At 39.2% G+C, this 18,570-nt stretch overlaps 1 protein-coding gene across 1 annotated transcript in view; it reads right to left on the bottom strand.

The window, feature by feature from the left end:
* Positions 1–18,570, bottom strand: part of LOC108040887 (Ig-like and fibronectin type-III domain-containing protein 2) — an 83,483-nt gene that overhangs the window by 15,375 nt on the left and 49,538 nt on the right. The window contains exons 3-8 of the mRNA XM_044461683.1: positions 4,723–4,816; positions 4,414–4,584; positions 4,213–4,350; positions 2,615–3,737; positions 1,595–1,808; positions 513–786 (exon numbers count right to left, since the gene is read on the bottom strand). Coding sequence (XP_044317618.1) covers positions 513–786; positions 1,595–1,808; positions 2,615–3,737; positions 4,213–4,350; positions 4,414–4,584; positions 4,723–4,798 — 1,996 coding nt within the window. The 5' untranslated portion in view covers positions 4,799–4,816. The remainder of the gene's footprint in view (positions 1–512; positions 787–1,594; positions 1,809–2,614; positions 3,738–4,212; positions 4,351–4,413; positions 4,585–4,722; positions 4,817–18,570) is intronic.

Here is an 18,570-nt window from a genome sequence, read left to right as displayed (position 1 = left end):
ATTTACGTTACAGAATTCGCCATGAGCCATCAGCATTAACCATTAAATGTAATGGGAAATAAACAAAGCTCTTGGATCACTTATGAACTGCTTTGTTTACTCTGACTGATGCCCAACAACGTTATACACTAACTCCTCTAAAACTACATAAGCCCTGTCAAACAGTAGCCATGGTCCTACCAACAGACTTTGATGGTAAACCCATTCGCAAAATTCCCATGCATTTAGCAACATCAAACATCCCTGTTCGCTATTTTCGGGAATTTTGTCCGTCTAATTAACTAAAAATTGATTTGCATAAGTACGAAAATTCATTATGCTCAAATGGGCAGGGCGTCACTTAATATTCGAAATTGCAGCGGCAGACGGAACAAAAAATGCAAAATGAGCTCGTTAAATTAACAAAAGTCCACAGGACAATGGCTGGTCTATCCTGCCGCTAATTACTGTTTTCCAAGGGAGGGAGCACAGTTGGCCGGGCGGGAAACCCCGAAAATCCAGCTGTTACTTACGCATTTGGGCCCGGCACGCCGGCCCCAGTCGCTCGATGTCGGACAGTCGGATGTTGTAGGAGCAGAGGGGGGCGCACTGGGGCAATAGTCCTGAGGCCTGGCAGCAGGTCGTCATGTTGTATCTGGTGGCTGTCGGCTGGACCGGCTCCGCCGCCAAGGTCCGGGTGATCAGGCGCGGGGAGGCCTCGCTTTTGCCGTACGCGTTTATCGAGACCACGTAGAACTCGTAGTAGATGTCCGACTCGAGACCCTCGAGAATCAGCGGCGGCTGGCGCTGCAAAGCTTAATGAATTAGCCAAACAATTTTGGGAAGTGGGTAACAGTGGGGACAGCAGCTACTGCACTAGGATTAAAAAGTAGTTCTTCATTTCAGGATTGGGGAACCTATCTTTTTTGATTTCGATTCATTAATTACCATTTGAATTACCATTTTAATTTTTAATTATAGGATATTGATAGCCATAAATATAAACTTCAGCAGTACTGTAAGTATCAACATAGGTAATTAAAATGCAAAACAGTTTTTTTTATTCCTAGTGTGATAAACCTTTAAAAATGGCTGTTCCCTGTTTTTTTAAGATGTAAAAATCAAGTTAGAATTGGCTTAAGATATATAGCTTTTATGAAAAAATGTAGCTCCAAATCTTTTAATCGTTATACTATTCAAACGCGAGATAAGCCAGAGAAACCAAAATAGATTTAATCTAGGTTTAATCAGGTTATTTAGAGTACCAAGTCAAAACTGCAGCTAAATTTTTAGTGATGCATTGTGTAACTTAATTGCACGCCAAACTTTTTTAAATAGATGTGAAACACATTACTCAAGTGTATAATACATTTTTTAAAAAATTAAAATTATTATAACATAAACTTAGTTTGCAAATTTATAAGCTCTAAACTAATATTTTTTCCTAAAATATATCTGTTATTTGAGGACCACCTTGGTTAGTCTTTATAAAAATCGCTGCTCTTCCATTTCCCTATTCAAAAACGTTTCTATTTCCATTCAAAACACAAATTTTGGTTTCTCTGTTATACATGTTCTTTAACCGTGCTGTCCATAGTTTTTCACTGTGTAATACCTTCTGGACGGTCAGATAGTCATCACCCACTCCCAGCCTTCGGAACTTGACGTGATATGTGCTGACGGTGTCGGCCAGGCGCTTCGGCTTGTTCCAGTCCAGAATCACGAAGCTGTCCGTCTTGGCCACCGTCCGGAGCTTTGACGGCGGATCGGCCAGTACGCCGTATCCCTGGAACAGACAGCTGTTGTACTCGGACATGAAGCGCAGGCATCTGCAAATAACCAGAGAGCGGAGGGGAGCAGAGCTCCGTAATTGGCATTCGGCATAAAAACTCATCCTGCGGAGTCATTAGCAAGTAGCATTGTGCTTGGGAGCGGGATATGAGTGCGGCATTGTGGATATGGGAATGGTATGGGATTGATATTAGGGCTTAACGGCCTACGGGTTTCCCAGACAAGCATGATGGGCAAGGATGGGTTGGGCAAACCATTAACAGCGGAAGGAGCAGCTCATTGATGATTATCGATTCAAACTCGAGCGTCTTTATGAGAAGTGCCAGTGGAAATAGAATGCGAAAAGTATGAAACAAAGGCGGGATAAGGAATTACAAGGGACGAGGGGCTAGACAAATGATAATAATCTTAATACTGCTAATTACTAATTGTTCATAATAAGCAAAAAATTACATGGTTTATCTTACGTTATACTGTGAAAACAAACTAATAACTCTAAAAATTATTTAAATATAAAAGTTATACAAAAAAACAATGAAAATGTCAGGGGGTTAAAATGAAAACACTCGTAATGCACATTTTTAAGTACTTTAACAACTCAAGAATTAAAAATCAAATTATTTATAAGTCTTAAAAATGTTAAACTTAAGCTAAATTAAATGTTTCTTTCATATTCTCCATGAATCAAAAGTCTGTTTAGTATATCCACAAAATAGTAAATAACAAAAAATTAACTAAATGTTAAATTAAGAATTTTTCAAATGAACTAAAAGTAACTTTTAATGGATGATATATACGTTCAGTAATAAAACTAAAAACATACACTTTTTGAATCCCAACTTACTTGAATAAACTGAAGTCCAGTGATGTCAGCTTTCCAGCGCATAGGGGAAAACAGGCTGCGGGGATTCCCCTAGCCCGGCAACAGGGCGTATGATCGATGTTGTTGGCCAGACAGGTAAAGGTGATATTCGACCACGGAGCGCACACCATGAAATCGGGCAAGGTGGCCTGATCGGTCTTCTGCGGGTCGCACATCTTGTCCAGACACATGCGGTGGGTCATGCCATTATCCTCGCAGCACTGCCTTGTGTCCGGAAGTTGGGGCATCGCCTGTTTGTCCGTGGTTCCCGCTCTCGATTCCGCCGCCGATGCGCTGGTGTGGGTAAAGAATCTTAACCTCTCACTGGGCAAGCTCGAACCGAATTCATTGGTAGCCGTAATCATTACGGCGTACATGGTCAGGGGGTTGAGACGGTTCAGAATCATCTGAGTCTGGTTCGCAGGCACGGTGTAAAGGCTTATGGATTCCGGCGATTCGGCAGCAGTGCGGTGAACAATTTCGCCGCTCAACTCGTCCTCATCGAAGCTGTGCAGGGTGGTTAGGTTGACGGTGTACCCGGAAACCCGCTCCGCCAGCTTATCCGGCGCAGTCCATCCCACGCTCACACTCGTCTCACTAACATTCTCGATCGTCACGAAGGTGGGCGAACTCGGTATCAGCTGCACCCCCTTCAAGATGCACTGCAGCCCACTCAGGGTGTGCTGGACGCAGGAAACACGGGTCTTCAGCTTGTCCGTGAAGGGAGTGTACTCGCCACGGCACATGTCCTGGCACAAGTCCGGAATCTGCTTGTCCACGCAGCAGGGCACATGGTTGCGGCCATCGGCCATGCACCGCACAATGCCGGGGAAGTCCCTTTCGCAGGCCTCCGGGTCGATGCCCGTGGTGCCGTCCAGGATGTTGTGCACATTGCAGAATCCCATGCACTGGGTGGAGACGTTGGCCCGCTCGCAGCACTCGGTGAAGTCGTGCGTCACCAGCGGTGGCACTTGGCTGGGCCGCCAGAAGCTGCGATTATCCTGCGCATCCAGCGGCGGCGGCAGCAGGAACACATCACCCGACTCCGCGGTCGCCGTGTCCGTGGAATTTCCAGGGCCACCCGTCGACGAATGCAACTCCTTGACTGTCAGGGGTTTAAGCGTGAAATTAATTTACCAGACACGGAAAAAAAGGCAAGTTTATCATCAAGTCGTTTGCTTACAAGGAAAAATTATCTTTTTACAGTTGAAAAGTTTTTGAGCTTAAAGATTTTTAGAATCTGATTATTAATAAATAAATGAATTTCAGAAATTATAAGCTTCTTCCAAAAACTTTCTTTAATCTTATTTGAATCGAGCAGCCAAAAAATGTGTTAACCATGCTAAAGTATTTATCTAACTAACTCATCAATAAGAACAAATTAATTCACTTAAATTATTTTACTGTTATAATCTAGCTCATTAAATTTTAAGTTTAGGAAATTCTTAATTTGTTTCAATCAGAATAAGACATTCTTTTATCGAGCTTAAGAGTTCAAAATCATAAAATCATTATATTTTATGTATTTGTGCTAATTAAAAACACTTTTTCTTGTGTAATGACTTTTGAGTGCCACTCACCCGTCAGTATGTGGATGCTGCGAAGCACAGGATCGGAGTTGAGTTCGCATATATACGCCCCCGAATCGCTGGGCTTAAGACTCTTAATCAAAAGCACCCAAACCTCTCCACCTGTCTCCAGGTTCTTTCCTTTGGGATCTAACAAGCAGTCAAACAAATGGTTATTAATTGTTAAGACCTTCAACAATTTACAAAACTCACTCTCATCGTGCAGGATTCGCACCCGATGATCCTTGGTTACCCGGACTGTGCCGGCGGTCAGGATCTCGTCACCCTTCTTCCATATTACTGTGTTGTTTGAGGAATTATCTGAGACTACGCAGGTTAATAATGCATCTTTGCTCTCCAATATAATTGAAGGTCCCCCGGTTCCTAAAAGTTGTAAAGACAATATTCATTCTGTCATTGATGCTAATGATAAAACTAATTTGAGCCAAATTTGAATTACAAAAAGAAAGTATTATCTACTTTTTAAGATTCGATTATGAAAGCAGTTTTTTGGCTACTTACCAATTGGCACACCAGACTTAACATTAGTTATTAGCACACATATCGATATTATATGAACCAGCAAAAGCCTGAGCATTATTCCTTGTAGGATAACCTGCAAAACAGAAGAATTAAGTGTTTAATAGAATTTACCAGATCACCTGTAATGCTGAAATCAAACATTGTGTTACGGAAACTTAAAGAGCGGAACCACGGGACAGCGAATATTTTTCAATCATTTTCAACGGCGGAAAGGAAACATTTTGATATTGCAATAAATGGCCGGGACGGGCAAAACGCCAGTGGCAGCTATCGAGTCGGGCAAAGTGAAAGGGCGGGAAGAGGGGGCGTGGCAGATGGCTGACCTGGGAAATGCAGCCAATTGGGAACCGTTGGACGAGAGGAAGGAAGCTAGCGCAAACAGCTGAAAGTAGCGTCACTTTTACCTTGGACCCCGTGTTGACGTCAACGTTGCCAGAACATTTGATGTTTGAAAAATAACATTCACAGTTCCTCGAACCACTTTTCCCGCCCCCACTTTTCACCTACCACTCCACTTTCCCCGCCCCGATATCCTGCAGGCTGGATGCCTGGCTTGGTTACCTATACCTGTTCGTTTATGGCCAACGTTTTTGGATTTTTGTTTCAAAATTCGAACGAGTTTTTTGCTCTCCCCTTCTTTTTCTGCTCTGATAAAATGTTTAACATTGCAGTGGTTGGTTACACACGGCCAAAAGTGGTATCTTCGATACTTAAAACATTAACTTCGTGACATATTTGCAAGTATCTAATATGTTGTTGCATAAAACAGTATAGTGTTTGTTTTGAAAAACACAGTATATATTTACAGATCTATCATTTTCCTATTTTTAATGACAATTAGCCTTCTAACAGTCTATGCGTTGCCTTAAAATAATACAAACATTTTAATCACTTGAATGTGGGCTTGCTCTATAAACCATTATTAAAATAGTTGTCCCAAATCCGATTTTAATTTAGATTTACAAGACAATTCAGTTAAAGGTTTTATTGAAAATACTATTTTTATTAAATTAAGAATGGTGATCTATTATTAATGGTAAAAAAGTCTATAAACCTTTTTTAAATATTTGTTTTAGGTCCTTTACAGATTTACTAAGTTTAGGCAGTATTTTTCTTAGTGTAGAAGAGGGTTTAGATTTGTTGAAATTGGTTTGTGCATTCTGTGAAAGGTGCTCGAGCTGATTGTACTATGTGTGTGTGTGCAAAGTGTGTACTTCTGCCCGTGTTTGCATTTGTAGCTGTGTGTGAGTGCTGCGAACGTGAGCGCGTAACTGAGAATTTGTTGGCAGTTTTAGCGACCATTCCACGGGTAATGGCAACAACAAATTGCGTACACTGCAGCGAAAGAAGTGCGTGCGGCTGGTGCGCTTGTATTCAATTACGAGAACGGTTAATCGATTCACCTAATCGCCGCAGGTTGGGGGTTATGGGTTAGGGGTAAGGGGTAAGGGTCGCCTGCTGGCTGGGTCGTCATCAATGACGTTTTTCGTCCGCCTCCCCACTTTCTGACCCCCATTGCGCTGACAAACCGCTTAGCTAGCTGGCATTTGTTTGGCCATCAGCGACAGGGAAAAGCACCCCAACCTTCACCACCCCCCTCCCCCTTTTTTCCAGTGGGTGGCACTTGTAGGGTATCGGAGAGGTCTGAAGGGGGTCGCTCCTATGTGAGCATAAGGTGCACAAGGTGGGCTTGTACCTGCCTTTGTGCGCATCAAGCGCATTTCAAATTGAATTTACAAAGTGCGAACGCGATGCCCGAGCACGCACTTGCCACCCATGGAGCGAAGATTGAGTTACCTCTGCAGGCTCAGGTAGAAGTGGAGGTGGAGGTGACGTTACGGTTGCAAGAGCAAGTGCCAGAGCTCACCTTTTGTCTAGATGCGCCTGAAATGCCATTCATAAATTGCAACAGAGCGGCAACTGGAGTCTTCTCGCTCGCGAGTTGCTCAATTGCAAAAGTGACAAATTTGATTAAATTATAGCGCTATTGCAAAACGATTTATCTTTCGCTGCACTCTGGTGTCGCTTGCCACCCACTCAATTAATTGTTTTTGCTCTTGCCTCTTGGCTTTTGCTCTTTGCCTCTGCCATTTTTGCGCACTCATCCAGGCACGCACATCCTCCACACACACGTACGCATATCTGAGGTACACCGAAACAACTATTTTGAAATTTTCATGACATATATAAGTAGTAACTCAGTTTTCAGATCATTTAATTTAGGAGCAATTTCAATAAAAATAAAGCAAATGTTAGAGTTTCTTAATCCTTAAAAACAAAAATACCAGGCGACCTAAAAAAAAATACCTTTGACATTTACCTAAAACTGCCTAAGATATACTGCCAAATGTATTTGTTTTTAAGAAATTTTCATAAGCAACAAGAAAAATATATATCCAAATAGTTTGAAGCACTTCTGTTATGATTTTCTTTTGACAATTAAATTGACATGTATTTTAATAGTAATCCAATTTGTGTGATATTTTGCTTTAGTGTAAGCGATGTTTGCGTGTCCTCCACGATGTTTCCATCTATTTGTCTTCATCTGGGCCACAACTACCAAAGCTGCTCGCTCCCATCTCATCTCGTCTCGTCTTGGTTCGCTGTCAACGTTCTGCTCGTTGACGTTATAAGTAAATTGTATAACGTGGCGTATGAGTAATATGATATGCATGCTTCGATTCCGAGCGTTACGCTGTGTTCTGCTCCGTGCTGGGATGCTCTGTTCCGCTCAGCTCGTTGAAGATGATGTGGTAATCAGTTTTGATTTTATTAGCACAACAGCGAAGGAGCTGCCACAGACAGTTAGCTGTGTGCCACCCCAAAAATGAGCGGTAAGCGCCTTGAATCTTTTTTTACGATGTCTTCCCATCCAGCATATATGTGTTGCTCCTCCAACTTCTTGGCATGTCAAGTGGCACACATCAATCCAATCTTTCGCCCCCTCTCCACCCAAGGGTTATGATGTAGGATGCGCAACTCCAACGCTTGGGTCATAATTGTTAATGAAATTACGTACACGTTTTTGACTCGAGCGGTAAAATGGTAAGCTTAGTTGCGCTTTCCCTAATTAAATTTTCTTGAAAGACAATGTGGCAAAGTGCCAAAACCGAAAACGGGATTTAAATTCAAGTTAAAAATGTAACTCTCAAGCGAAATGTGTAAAGACCTAATTAATTTAATCTGCCAGCAATTTGGAATAATTGCGATTTAGTGGTAAATAATATAAGAAGATATTTAATTGCTACTCGTAAAAGAAACAGAACAATGTAATTACTACGAATAACTATGAATGAACTTAACTCTCCCTTCCATAAATAACTTTCCGGAAAGCAAACAAAAAATATTACTCAATATTTCGTAAATGGTTTAATTTAAATTAGACAACGAATAAATACATTTATTGCAAACGGTTTATTAAATTCATTTATTGACTTGCCCTCCATTAAATGGGCTATTAAAACTTTATATTGTAAGTACTAATTTTCGCATTCTGCCCCGTGAGACAATTTTCCTTGAAATTCCATAAAATATTTATCAAGTGTATAAATTAGCATATCTCCACCTTTTATTTTTCTTAAAACTTTTGTATTTTATTACTCGATATTTTTTGGATGGTCCCTGGCACTAATTAAGAAACTGAGCAAACACATTAATGATAAAGCTGAGGCCAACTCTCAAGGTAAATGAGCCCCGAACAACAAAAAAATAAGATGAACAACAAAAGACAAAAAAGCGGAAAAATAGTCCCCAAGAAGGCGTCATAAAAGGACCCAGGCAGCACATTAAGTAAATTAAACAAAAAACACAGGAACAAAAAATAAGAGTGGTGGAATAAATGAAAAAAGGCAAGGGACATTTACACATTATTTTATAACATGGCCAAGACAGACAAATGACAGCCGAGACAAGGTGGGCAGTGAAAAGGGGGCGGGGCTGGCAATTGCCACACCAGATCTACTTCATGATAAATAAAATACACCGCAAAACATTTTAAAAGCCAACCGACAACACTTTCCACTTTGCTGCTAATTTAAAGTTAACACCAAAAAGTCGCAGCCACTAGAAAATGGTGAAAGACCCAAGAACAGGGTTGAAAATGCGGTGGCGGCGGGGGTGGTAAAACTGAACGAGGGTTTCCCACAGCTGACGCTCCAACTGTCTTTTCGTTCCGGCCAACTTTGTCTGTCTCTGTGTGTGTGTGTAAGTGTGTTCGGCTTTTGGCCAGGACTACTTTATGGGCTTTGTTGTTGTGCTTTTCTTGTTTTTCTTTTTTTGTTTTCGTTTTTTTTTTTGATTTTTTTTCTCTGCTAGGGCAAGGTAATTTTTCTTAATTACCACAAAATGTTTACCTTGTTGCTTGTGCTCCAGCTTTGGTGTATATTTTTCGGAAAGCCCCAGATAAGGTCCGCATCCCTCAAAACAACCCATAGATTGTGAGCCGCAGTGGAAAAGGTATATACAATATTTTCGACAGCTCCTACAACACTTTACATTGTTATGGTTTGGTGTTTTTAAGCAGCTTTTGTTCGTTTCTTGTTTTCACACGCCCCGGAGTACGAGGAAAAAAGTAAAAGTGTTGCATACTTACCAGAGGCGACAAGCTCTTACAAACACACACACACGCACAGCCACACAATAAGGGGGCGGGGTGGGCGTGGGGCAAGGTGAATGTTGGGCTGCAAGGTAAGCCAGAGAGACCTACAAAACACACACTTTTTTTCCAAATTGAAACTAATGTTCATAGCTGTGCATATTTCTGTTCTTGCTCTTGCCCAGAAAACTTGAACTTGAGTGAAAAAAATAAGCAGAAAATGAACATTGTCAACCTTTTTCCATTCATTTGCTGGCGAAGGGAAGGCATAAGTGTGTTTAGGCCTTTTGTTTGGCTTTTCCTGCTTCCCTCTTTGCGGCGGGCGGTTTGAGTGAGAAATATGATAATCAAACAAAAAAATTACTCATACGCCAGGTGGGCAGAAGTTTTGCAAAACTTTTAGGCGGGGCGATAAGGCGACAAAAGCCCAACTAAAAACAACAAGGCAAAACTTTTGTTTGTTTTTGTTAGGGTCCAGCTAGAGGGGAAATGGAAATGTTGGCTTATAGCGACAACACACCTTGATTAAAGAGTTAATACCTTGATTTCGGGGGCTCAAAGAATGTGAAAGAAAGTGTTAAATTAATCAGCAACCCTCAGACGAAGTTTGTAATTAAAATTAATACGCAGAACAACAAAAAACCCCAACAAATGCCAGAAAAAACCGCGGAAATCGGCTTTTGGCATTAAGCCGGAAAAAACAGAAAAAGAGGAGTTGGCGGCAGCAGAAAAAAATCAAATTTGTTTTAGCATTAAAACAAAATCAACACACCTCAATGTAAAAATCTCCCCAAAGAGACATAAAAAAGATGGGGCATCAGCCCCTGAAAGCACAGATGCCTGAAAGAATCCAGTTGGGAGCGGCGAATAAGCAAAACATGTTACAACAAAGGACCAAAACATAATGAACAATAACAATGAGAGCCGCAAAATTCCAAAGTGTGGTTTATATTAGCTGCTCGACACAGAGATGCCCAGTGCTTCATTGTTTTTAATTTAGTTTTATACATAATTATTTATGCACTCGGTTTCCAACCAACCATTTATGACAAAAGCTTAGTTAATAATTGGTGACATTCCCACACGTATTTCCCCGTAAAGTTGGATCAACTGAGAAAGAATAACTTCTAGTGAGGTAAAATAGAATGGAATGCATCAATTAAAAAACAAATTGAAACGACTTTTTGCGAACTGAATATTATAAGTTAACAATATGTATGACATTTTCCTTAATCTTCAATAAGGTTTAGAAGTAATAAAAGAAAAATTTAATTAGGTAAAACTTTTGCGACTTTAATTATTAATTTTGTATTCAGTACTTCAATAATGCTGTGAAATCCACAATAATGCTAAGCAGACCCAAATACCCCTCGATAAGATTGGTAAAAAGCAGTAGAAATAAATGCTCAATGATAACAATAGCATAAGCGGTACATTAAACAAATATTCCGCGGTAAAACAAAAAGGATGATAAAAAATAATTTTCATAAGGGAAGGCGTAGAGGCAAAATTTACTTTAAAATATATTTACATATGCAAATGCCAAGTGGGAAGACATGGGCGCAGGGGAAGGGGGTTGTGTCTAAGCAAGCATGAGAGTATTTGTAAATCTGACATAATTGCATGCGCATGTGTGTGTGCATGAGTTTGTTTTTCGGATTGTTTATTTTGTTTGCACATTTCGCTGGGCAAAGGAGCAAAAACTTTTTATGCATTTTTCATACACATAAGCAAATGCACAATAATAATAATAATAGCAGCAGCAACAAAAACAGCACAAACAGCCATAACAATCACAACGAAATGCACAGCAGCATGGGGATCTGAGCAGTGACAACAATGCCTCAACAATGCCGGAGAACAGAGCCCGAAAACCCGACTATATTCACCCATATCCAACCGAAGAACTGCCAGCTGCAGTTCTACGGCGACAGCAACAACATTGATTTTACATTTCCGCCGCTTTGCCTGCTAACTTCCGCCCCGCCCTTTCCACTGCCACTGCAGCACATTGCGCTTGGCATCACAGCGCTTCTGTTTTGCCCCCACACACGCTCACAAATGGCCACACAAACGCAAAGGACGCACAACAAAGCTGCGCTGGTGTGGGTGTTTTCGAGCTGTGATTGCAGACAGCAGAACGAATGTGCGACAGATGCACTCCGATGGCAGCGAGGAATGTGCAGCTAAAGACGTCCTCATATGCCAAGCAAACTGCGAATTTATGCAAGCTGGTCACATACGAAACGCGTTTTCCTTAAGAATAATTTTTAATCATCCAAGGAAAAAAATCAGAAAATAATGTTTTTTAGAACATATTCTTATATTTAGACCAGATTCAATAATTGTTATACCCTTGCAGAGGGTATTATAATTTTGGTCAAAAGTGTGCAACGCAGTAAAGGAGACATCTCCGACCCTATAAAGTATATATATTCTTGATCAGGATCACCTCCTGAGTTGATATAGCCATGTCCGTCTGTCCGTCTGTCCGTCTGTCCGTCTGTCTGTCCGTCTGTCTGTTTCTACGCGAACTAGTCTCTCAGTTTTAAAGATATCGAATTGAAACTTTGCACACACCCTTCTTTCCTTTGCACGCAGTATATAAGTCGGAACGGCCGGGACTATAATCCTATAGCTGCCATATAACTGATTGATCGGAAATGCCATAACTCTGCTGTTTGTTAAGTTAGGAAGTTGGGACTCTCTATGGGTATTATATTTGGCCAATCAATCCGACGTACCAAATTTCATAAGGATCGGCCGACTATATCCTATAGCTGCTATATAACTGATTGATCGGAAATGCCATAACTTTGGTGTTTGTTAAGTTAGGAAGTTGGGATTTTCTATGGGTTATATATTTGACCAATTAATCCGACCTACCAAATTTCATAAGGATCGGACGACTATATCCTATAGCTGCCATATAACTGATTGATCGGAAATGCCATAACTTTGGTGTTTGTAAAGTTAGGAAGTTGGGATTTTTTATGAGTATTAAGAATGCATCATATGAATAATTTTGGAGAATATAATGTACATAATATTCTGCAAGGGTATATCAACTTCGGCTCCGCCCGAAGTTAGCTTTCCTTTCTTGTTTTTTTTTGTGTTTGGAACAAATGTGCAATTAAAAGCGGCCTAATGTCAAGCTGATATATAAACTAAAAGCGTACTATATAAAACTAGTTTTATACATGTAATCTTAAGTAGGCTTCTACAAAAAATGAATAAAAGAATAAATAATTTTTGTAGATTTCCAAAAGGCTTATTTTTAAATAGATTAATCCATTTTTTCGTGCAATTTAGAAATCATGAAAATGGACTTAAAAAATTGACGGTAAAATGAAAGTTAAATGATACATTTAAGTGCTTGGTTTATTTTTTTCTTGGACAAACGCTTTAACTTTAATATATTCGCCAGCCAAACAGCATTTAATAAAGTGATTGCCAAAAGGTTTTTACTCAACTGAGGATCAAAATCACACCATTAATAATGCCAAAGGGAGAATGTACTTTTTCAGTTATTTTCAAGCCATTAACTGTTACCGCGAGCAGGTAAAATATATGCATTTCCATATGCGTATCTGCGTTCATTCCTGATAGCAAAGATGTGGCCACTTCAGACTTCCAACATGTTGCTGCCGCAGAGCTAAAAGCGCCGAAACAGCTTGAAACAAGTTGTAAAGAGCATGGCAGAGCAACCTGCAGTGGCAGTTGCAGTTGCCTTTGCCGTTGGCTTTGGCAGTTGTTTCTAGTAGTTGGCATCAAATAAAACATGGTATAACTCCGCACCAAACGAGCCACAAACATATGTGGGCGACGGGTGCTTGGGTTAACTGAAGTGCTTACCAGGCCAACAGCTACAAGTTGGCTAAGTCGGTAAGCTCGAAAAATGCCAACAAGCGGCGCTTCGAGGAACTCCTGCAGTTGACGAACGCTGACGAACTTGCTCAGACATCCTCGAAGGACCTCGGTTGCAGTTACATGGCTGCCTGCCTGGCAGTGTGTGTGTGGTTAGAAATTAGATTTACTAGTTTCCCGACAAACCCCAAAAGCCTGCACTCTGCCACCCCGTCTGAAAAGTACGAAAAACTTCATCTAAGCCAAGGCAACTTTTGGCCCAAAAAAATAAAAACAAAAAATCATAAAAAAGATACGAAATAAAACAAATGCTTGGGGCACTTTAGAGCTCGTATACCCCGTTGTACTATTAAATTTACCCATGGGAATGTTGACTTTTTGGCTTTTTCAGGGCAGTTTCAACACTTTTGTTGTTCTCCGCACCAAATTGGTTGCACACACACAGCCACTGCGGATATCAATAAAAAATATTGCTCTTTTTCCCATCATATCTTTGTTTGTGAACGACTTAATCACTTGGAAATATCAGAGACCAGCTGACTGGATGGGTGGCTCTTACCAAAGTGTTACAAGTTATGGTCATCAGCTGAAGAAGAAGGAGTCTAGGATAAAAGTTCAACGTAACGAAAACTTTTATTACGGACATTTGTGACAGAACACCAACTTCTAAGTGGTGGAATTGGACTGGTCAGCTCCGGTCGCAATGCGGTGTTAGTTTTCTCAAAACTTTTATGGCCTAATTTCGCCATTGAAAATCAACTGAGATATTAAGAATGTATACACCAAAATAGATAAACTATTTTCTTAAGCATGTGAAGAAAGTTTATGCGGATTATAAAAATGAGCAAAACGTCAGTTTGTCATAAAATAAAATAAAAATAGAGAAATGAACGACCTAAATGTTAAATGATCTTAGTCTGTATTTTTGTTTTGATGCATTTTGTTATTTTTTTAATTTAAGTATAACAAATTTGTATTTCTTTTATTGTGTTTTTAATATGCCTTGGCCCTAATAGTCTAATAGTGTACTTAACATTATCTACAAAAATGTTTTCTTTTCTGCTTTACACATATTTTTCTATCCTTAATTTCTTTATAAAAATTATACAAATGAATTAGCAATAATCTGGCACTGGGCAGATGGAAAATATAATTATGAGCCACTTCGGTAATTTTAGCACGTGCCTAAAGAGGCAAAGAAAATAGTGCGCACCTGATTTCAAAGAGCAATTACATTAATTTTGCTCAAGAGCAACATGCACTCAGCGCTAAACTTCATTGCAACAAAATTTCCGCACCAATGTGCAAAGAGTTTTGCGGCAGTAATGCCAAAGTGGAGGAGGTGTATCCGAACCCAATCTAGGGATGAGGATGAAAGAGAGGCCTGGCGGCAGTGCAGCCATCGAGGAAAGTCAACCGCGACCAAAAGTGCCAAGTTCGTGTCTCAGTGCTGGTGTGTATCTGTGTGAGCGCCACGAGGTGCTAATGAGCTGCAGTTTGCAGTCACTGAAGATGTTAGCAGGCAGCCATTTTGCTGTTACCAACTTTGGCTCTTTCCCGTGCTGACAGCACTTAAAAGCTTTGTGCCGCACACACATACACTCAAAAAGAGGTGCTCCTTGTTTTTCAAAATTCCACCTATAGTTTTGGCGGTCAAATAAATAATAATGTTAAGGTGTTACATACTATTTGGTAGTTCTTATTTAGGACTTTCAATCTATTCATCCATCTACCTTAAATATATTTTTGGCATACGTTTAAAGCTTCGTCCTTTCTATAATATATCCTAAATAATTTTTTAGTACGTAAACACACTTCTCAAAACTTTTCTAACATTTTATGTCACAATCAACTTTTTTCGAATTAAAACCGCTTAAAAAGATTAACTTATAACTTATAACACTGAAAAAACGAGTCTTTTGACATTTTAAATTTTCATTTTTTTAGTGTACCCTATTTTACCTCCCACATTTCCCCGCCTCCTGTTTGGTGACGTGTGTTTATGCTGTTGATATTTTTGACATTTTCGTTTGGCATTCTCGTTATTGTAACTGCACTTTATACAAGAGTTGGTGCTGCTACTCTTTGTTTCTTTTGCCTGCATTATTTTCATTTTTGTTTTAATTAAAATTTCACATGTCAACGATTTTTCGAAGGTGATTGTGTGCGTAGGTGGGTTGCCACCGCCGCCGCTGCCAAATGAATGAGTTTCTCATTTCCTCAGCCAACGAGCATCCGCTCAATGTTTTTCTTCTTATTGCATCCCACACTTATGATTTAAAGAGTGCCTTTGGGCAGGATGAAAATATGAATTTGTTCAAAAACTGTGTAAGAATAAATCATTCAAAAAATAACAAAGCCTTTGTTTCTGAGTTGTTATTTTCTCGATTTTAATAAGTAAATATAAATAACAATTTTCACAAAAAAATTCGTACTAAAATTATTTACCTGTAAATGATTTTTAATTTAATTAATTTTTAAAACATTGCGTTAAAATTATACAAATGAAACATGATACAAATGTAAACAAATATTTATAATTTATTGCTGGTAATTTTAACATAAATGAAAAGAATCTGCATTATATTTTAATTGTTTTTAATTCCCATAAATATTGATGCTTTTGTTTATTTTAATTTCTCACGGAAGAGAAAACTACGACTTTCCCGTTTGCAGCATTAAATTAATTACCACCTATTGCATTATTGTTCTAATTGGGTAAACTTCCAATTAAAATCAGTCGGTGGGCTGTAACCACGTTCTCGTTGCAATTAATTTAAGAAGATGGTCTCAAAACACGAATAATAGTAGTGGGTGTGAAATAGTCGGCACTTTTGTATAGATTTTATTATTTTTTCCAATGTGCCGTCATCGTTTGCATGTCGGCGGGTGGCTGTCAACTGCATTTTGTGCTGGCAACTGTGAAATAACGGGCTTCGCTCGATCTACTTGCCCCTTGGCATCCCATATTGTTGGAATTTTTTTAGTTTTTCCTGTTGCCAATCTATCAAGTCCAAGCATCCGCCGACGCGTCATCTATCGATGATTTCGCTAACTGCGAAACTATGGCAGGGCTCCCCGCCCTCCGATCAGCACCCACGACTTCCACTGGCAGACCCACTTTCATATCCACCTCCCACTCGTTTCCGTGTTGTGTCCTCAGGTTTTTGTTCCGCTGACATGATGCGCGTCAATTAAAATACGGAAAATGGAAAAGTTTCCACGTTTTGGCGATGATTTTCCCGATAGCAGCGGGAAATTCGATGATCGACTTTTATGCGCTTTGACGCTGCCGATGTCTCAGACAGAGAGGATTATCCCTTTATCCAACTTTGAATGCTATTATGAATCACAGGATAAAATCCACGCTGACATCACTTTGAATTCGAGTACGCCCTGTAAACATTTTCATTCAATAAAGTTGTTCATGCATTCTTTATGTGTGAGAAAACCTTATTCATATTTGATATGTTCCATTTGCCCAGGCAATTAAAAGGCCCGAAGAAACATTTAATTTATTGTCAATCCAATGGTGGGCATTACTTTGTTCACTTTGCAGTCCGTCGTTTTTTGCTCAGGTCTTTATTATACCCTTGCAGAGGGTATTATATTTTCAGTCAAAAGTTTGCAACGCAGTGAAGAAGACATTTCCGACCCTATAAAGTATATATATTCTTGATCAGCATCACCATGAGAGTCGATTTAGCCATGTCCGTCTGTCCGTCCGTCTGTCCGTCTGTCCGTCCGTCCGCCCGTTTCTACGCAAACTAGTCCCTCAGTTTAAAAGCTATCTGCTTGAAACTTTCCAAAAAGTTGTCTTTCTATTGCAGGTAGTATATAAGTCGGAACGAGCCGGATCAGGCGACTATATCATATAGCTGCCATATAACTGAACGATCGGAAATGCCATAACTTTGGTGTTTTTAAAGTTAGGAAGTTGGCATTTTCTATGAGTTTTATTTTTGGCCAATCAATCCGACCTACCAAATTTCATAAGGATCGGCCGACTATATCCTATAGCCGCCATATAACTGATTGATCGGAAATGCCATAACTTTAGTGTTTGTAAATCACTTCTTATCAGTTATGGTTTGTTATGGTTTCTTTTTCGCTTTTATAAAAACCGCGCCATGTGCGTATAGATTTCTTATCATGATTTTAATTTGACATACAAATAAACCAGATGTTGGCTAAACAAAACTTATTCTGCCCAAATATTCCATAAATTTAATCTCTAATTTTTTATGAAAGCGATAAGAAACCATATGGTTAATTTTTATGTCAAACTACAATCAAATTGGATAACAAGTAATTCCAGTGAAATAAAATAATTTTATAGATTCTGCGCGCTTGGCTGAGCAAAAGTCTTTTAAAATAGCATTCTTTACAAAAATAGGTTTGCCCCCAGTTTATGTAAAAAATGCCTGTTTTAAGCGGTGGGCAAACGATTTTTTTGTATTCTTACTTGTTAGGAGATGGGCAAACATGGTCATATTTGCAGGCAAATATGTTAAAAAAAAATTGGAAAAAGTCAACTTTAATGTTTTCGAAAAAGTTAAAAAAATTTCAAAAAGTCCATATTTTCAAAACTAAAAGCTTGCAAAAAAAAAAAAAAAAAGTGGGCAAAAATGATTAAGCTATTCAAATTTCAAAAATTCGATTTAAGTCGACCAAACTTCTTTGAGCTAATTGTTTTGTAATAACTGCAAGGGTATATAAACTTTGGCTTGCCGAAGTTTGCTTCCTTTCTTGTTTTTATAATTATATATATTCGATGCATGCGCTTTAATAATGTAATCCCTGCAGCTGTTTGCTTTGCCCCCCATTGCTGACACGAAACAATTGTTTAATAAACAAATACCAAACCGAGTGGTAAAAAATGTATTTAAATTTCTTTAAGGCCGATAAATTAAAATAATATAAAAAAAACTCACTCATTGCAGTCCTTAACCAAATTAATTAAAATCATTTAATAGCTTTTGGTAAAATTCAGCGTAAAAGTTGCATAAAAAAGTCGAATGTATAATGCTCTTATATAACAACTGATTATTTAATTTTTACAAAAACACAAGTAAAGTTTTTGCCTGCTGAATACATATATATATTTGTACCAAATGGCCGTACCCTTTAGGCCTATTCTTGGGTTATTAATTAAATATGTAAAATGCAAATCAAAGTCCATTGTCCGACCGTCTGCACAATTAATCAAAAACACATTAACGATTTTCGAGTAACTGGCTCTGTCGCTGGTTCACCCTGAACTTGGCTCGTACTGATTAAATGCAATTAATTTTCTGTCAGCAACAATTGTGCCTACAATATAACAGGCGATGGCAAAAAATGGACATAAAACAAAATGAGGCATC

This window comes from Drosophila rhopaloa, unplaced genomic scaffold, assembly GCF_018152115.1.
Source record: "Drosophila rhopaloa isolate 14029-0021.01 unplaced genomic scaffold, ASM1815211v1 contig_47, whole genome shotgun sequence".
Taxonomy (NCBI): Eukaryota; Metazoa; Arthropoda; class Insecta; order Diptera; family Drosophilidae; genus Drosophila; species Drosophila rhopaloa.
This window is presented reverse-complemented; position numbering and strand designations above follow the sequence as displayed.